Here is a 4,456-nt window from a genome sequence, read left to right as displayed (position 1 = left end):
CAATTTTAAAGAATAAGATAACTAGCTACAAATTATTATTTTTTAACACGCAGATTAACTAATATTAACTACGTCTACCAGACCACCACTACAAAGTTGATGTATTATATTGGGCTGAAGATACATAACTTCAAGAGTTTAACAATCATTTTAAAAAGTAATATACTTCTATATATCTATGTTTTTTTACATCCAATTAAGTCTTATTAAACATATAAAACAGATGAAGTACTTAAATGGCTAATTTTTATCTTAATGAATTCCAAAACATGATATTCAAGAACTTGGAGCAAATCTTCAAAGTTGTATTACAGATTTACATGCAGATGCAAGGTCAGATCTTGAAGGAAATTGAAAGCTTGGTAAAGATGATTGTCAAAAATATGGTCGTAAGAAACAAAGATACATTATACCAAATAATATATTTCTACTAAAAACATCATTGATTTGCATGTTGCAACATTTACCATGGGGAGAGCATTTTTAGCAAAGAGGTTGATAAAGAAACATTTGGCCCAATAAGATGGGTGATTAATTTATTATTGATTAGGGATGTTTACGATTTTAATAAAACCAAATTATCTTGTTTGGAAAATTCGAATTAGATTATAATATATGGTTGGTATATTCAGATTTTTGAATTGGTTTAAAATAAAACCGATTTATTATTTTGTATTTCGGATTAGTTTTGGTTTTATAAATAAAAATTGAACAACACAAAATAACCAAATATTATTTATTTATAATCTTAATTTCAATACATATCTCTAATTATTTATTTATTTATTAAGTTGTTTTTTAAACGAATTAAAATATCACCCAATAAAAACATTAATATGTACTCATTCTCAAACATGTGTTTATATGTATAATACCAAAAAAAATACTTTTCTTAATAATTGTTTATAAACTCCATTTGGTTTAAAGTTGGTTAAATTCAAGTTATATATTTTTTAGACGACTTGTCTCTTAAAAGCCGAATTAGAAAAAACTGATGCAACTACATTATAATTTGGTTGGTTTAGATCAGATTCGAACTATTAAAATCCATGTTTTGAAAATCAAAATCAAATTGAATTCATTTCATTGGATCGAACCGATCCATCCAAACACCAATCAATCCAAACGAACATCCCAAATAATGATTGTCTAGTGTCATATAGTGATAAACTGTTATAAAACATCGACTCGTATTTTTATATTACGTTTAATTTATGGTATTAAAACAATACTTGTCTTAGAAGAAATTATTAACAAGTCAGGCCTAATAACCGGATTTTTTGACCCGTGTATTTTGTCTCCTCAATTTAGTTAGTCATACGTATGTTAAAGGAATATAGATATTTTTAGATAAGAATAACCAAAATGACATTTTTCTGAGCAGTTTTTCAGAAGGTGTCACCTTCTGGAAAATGCAGAAGTCCAACCTCTTGAAAGGTTCATAGGTAGATGAAATCAAAATTTACTTTGTTACTCATGCCATTATTCTTAAAGACTTTTCATATATTATTAAAACTACATGTATATTTCTATTTCTATTTCCATTTCAACCAAAAAAAAAAAAAAACATACTAACAACACAATAACACAATATTTCAGTTTTACAACAGAAAAAACAAAAACTACCACCACCTATACAAATACATTATACATTATACATTATACATATACCCATATTATATTTATAGTTTACCACCATTTTCATGAAACCCTAGAGGGAAGGTGGTTTAAGCCAGTTCACAACTAATCACAACCACCACCACCACCCACCAGTGGTGGCAGGTAGACGGGTTTCCTATTTCCTAGAAAAGATAGAAACTATGTACAACAATACCCCTTTTTCTCTATATTCTTTAAAAGAAACCCACCATATGAACAAAATATTGATCATGGAGAAAGATGAGAATTATCATCTGAATTAAAAGTGAAAATATCAAGAGGAGCAGTAGTGTCACCAGTAATATCATCATGAGAATGAGATTTACCCCTACCTCCATCAAGGTAAATCACCACCACTGTAATATCATCATGAAAATGTCGCCTCACACCCTTTTCAATTCTCTTTATATCATCATATCTCATTTCTCTTTTCCTTGCTGCCACCTCTATTGCAGCTCTTATTAATCTCTTTGCTATCCCCTGAAACAAAAATCAAAAACATTACTTCATATAAATAAATATTCTCTATTCAAGAAAAAACATGATGAAGAGAGTAAATTATTTACGTTTCTGGGATTCTTATGAACAATTTCAACCGCATCTTCATCACTGAGTTGTTCCCATAAACCATCTGAAGCAAAAATCAAGAACAGATCTTGTGGCCTTAGCTTTCGAGTTATTATCGATGGCTCTGCTGACATTACAGCTCTTTTTAAAGGGAAAGGGGATGCATACTGCTGGAAGAGAGGGTTTCTGTTATACTCTGGTTTCTTCAGGTATACATCTCCGATTGATCTTGACACCTGATCATAATAGAGTAAGAGATGTGTAAAGATATAAAAATTTGGTATACAATTGGGTGAAATAGTACACCTGGATAATGCCTTTTATCCTCCAGACACCATGAGTGTACACTACAATGTGTGCATCATCAGGATGAAGGGCTTTGACCTCTTTTCTGACCTCTTCAACCCCAACATTATGGTCGGTTGATAGCCTTTCTGCCACCACAGTTGAAGAATGAACCATCCTGCCACCACCGGAAGCTTCCCGGCCAAGCACAGCCCTGGAGTCCCCAAGGTTTGCCACAAAAAGAGTACCATTTGAGATCACACCAACAAGACAGCATGAACCTACTGAGACAATTTGTGGTCTATCAAGCCACGATTCTTTCACTAAATGCAAAAATTCAGTTTCGGTTGCATCAAATGCCTTGGCTATCACATCCTTGGATAATCCTCCACGTTCATCAGCAAATTCTGAGATATTTACATGGATCAAATCAAATAATGATACGAACAAGAGCTGATTTGAAACCTTAGAAAGTGTTCGATTTGCTTGTTTTCTGAACCAATTTTTGCTTATCGGATAGTTGGTTCAATTTCAAGCAATCGGATCAGATTCAGAATGATGAAGTTTTTAGCTTAAACATATCCAGCTGTTTTCTAGTGACATCTCTCACTTTTATTTACAGCTTTGAGTAAAATTTTCCAATACAAAAATCATTCTATCGACGAAAAGTGGAAGAAAATTAGGGTTTTCGGATGCTACTTACTCTCGAGGTAACGGAAGAGGTGAGTGTTGATGAATCTAGAGGCTTCGGGACCACCGTGACCATCGTAGACTCCGATGTAAGTCGCGGATGGTGAAGTTAACACTTGACCTTGGTCTTCGAGCAATGAATTGGCCTGAACAACTGCAACGGAGTATTCACCGGATGCGTGTGGCTTCAAGTCCATGTTCCATAAAAGTCCGTCGCCACCACCACCGCCGAAACACCGTTCCAGCGGCTTGTAACACGACTCCAACATCGTAACTCAACCACCTTTCGCCTTCTCTCTGAAGCACTGAACACGCGTTTACGCAATCCGCAGAGTGAGAGAGAAGATTGACGAATGTCGTTGTAGTTGTTTGTTGGTTGGATTTCGATTATTATTTTTTCTGCAACGTAAAAGGACCTAAAAGAAGAAAAGTGTGAACTTGGAGAGAAGAAAACGAGTGGAATTTTTTATTAGTCTTTTTCTTTATATAATTATAAACTATTCATAGTAAATTACATTTTTGGCCCTTGAATGTTCCAATGGGCTATTTTTTGTCAAAATTTTGATTCCAAAAAGTCCTTTTGATTGTCTAAGGTTTTTCAAAAGCGTTTGTACTTTGTGGTTCATGTTTGATAAAATAATTATATTTTTAAGACTAAAAAGATAAAAATCAGTTATGTTTCTAGACCAATTATTATAATAAAAACTCTTTTTCTTAGGACAAAAATGTAATTTACTAAAATATTCAAGAAGAAAAAGGAAAAGAAAAAATGAAGGTGGAGTGATAAGTGGGGGAAATTGAAAATTGGACCCGTGTTTAACGGGACAAAAAACAATTGATCCGTGGAATTCAACGCAAGCGGTTGGGCCGGCTTTGACGTTGACCCATGTAGAAAAACCTTCTTTTTGTCATTAACCCGAAACTAATTTACATTTTCCATCATTTAAATTAAATCCCACAAAAGTCACGTTTAGGGTGTTCAAAGTTTGATTAAATTCGTTAAATTAAATTAATTTGATTGATGTGGTTTGAGAAATATGAAATGTATTTTTGGCCTTGTCTCTCTGGATTGATTCATTGTATATAATATTTGAATCATAGGGGTAATTTAGTCACTTTCGGTTATTATTTGTAAGGTTCGTCTAAATAACCTAATACATTTGCAAGTTTGTGATTATGTAGTTAAAACTTTTTATGAATGTCTACGAATTACTTATTCCTCTTCCCTTTTGGTTTATGATTAAATATAATAAAA

General features: G+C 32.7%; 1 protein-coding gene across 1 annotated transcript; it reads right to left on the bottom strand.

Annotated features, from left to right (window-relative positions):
• Window positions 1-1,522: 1,522 nt before the first annotated feature.
• On the bottom strand, window positions 1,523-3,640 carry LOC145160298 (putative protein phosphatase 2C 63). Its single transcript, XM_079079437.1, has 4 exons — window positions 3,215-3,640; window positions 2,533-2,918; window positions 2,226-2,462; window positions 1,523-2,139 (listed from the first exon to the last, which is right to left on the bottom strand). The coding sequence occupies exons 1-4, from the start codon at window positions 3,468-3,470 to the stop codon at window positions 1,888-1,890; spliced, it is 1,131 nt and encodes a 376-aa protein (XP_078935563.1). The 5' UTR covers window positions 3,471-3,640; the 3' UTR covers window positions 1,523-1,887.
• Window positions 3,641-4,456: the final 816 nt, after the last annotated feature.

The sequence above is a fragment of the Lactuca virosa genome, chromosome 2 (genome assembly GCF_052849685.1).
Source record: "Lactuca virosa cultivar CGN04683 chromosome 2, Lactuca_virosa_CGN04683_v6, whole genome shotgun sequence".
Lineage (NCBI taxonomy): Eukaryota > Viridiplantae > Streptophyta > Magnoliopsida > Asterales > Asteraceae > Lactuca > Lactuca virosa.
This window is presented reverse-complemented; position numbering and strand designations above follow the sequence as displayed.

What these genes read in the sequence shown, in the direction of transcription:
- LOC145160298 (XM_079079437.1), bottom strand. Translation starts at nt 3,470, where the DNA reads ATGTTGGAGTCGTGTTACAAGCCGCTGGAACGGTGTTTCGGCGGTGGT. An exon ending in CCTCTTCCGTTACCTCGAGA is followed by an intron (nt 2,919 to 3,214) that starts GTAAGTAGCATC and finishes TAAATATCTCAG; the next exon opens with AATTTGCTGATGAACGTGGA. An exon ending in TTCATAAGAATCCCAGAAAC is followed by an intron (nt 2,140 to 2,225) that starts GTAAATAATTTA and finishes TTTTTGTTTCAG; the next exon opens with GGGATAGCAAAGAGATTAAT.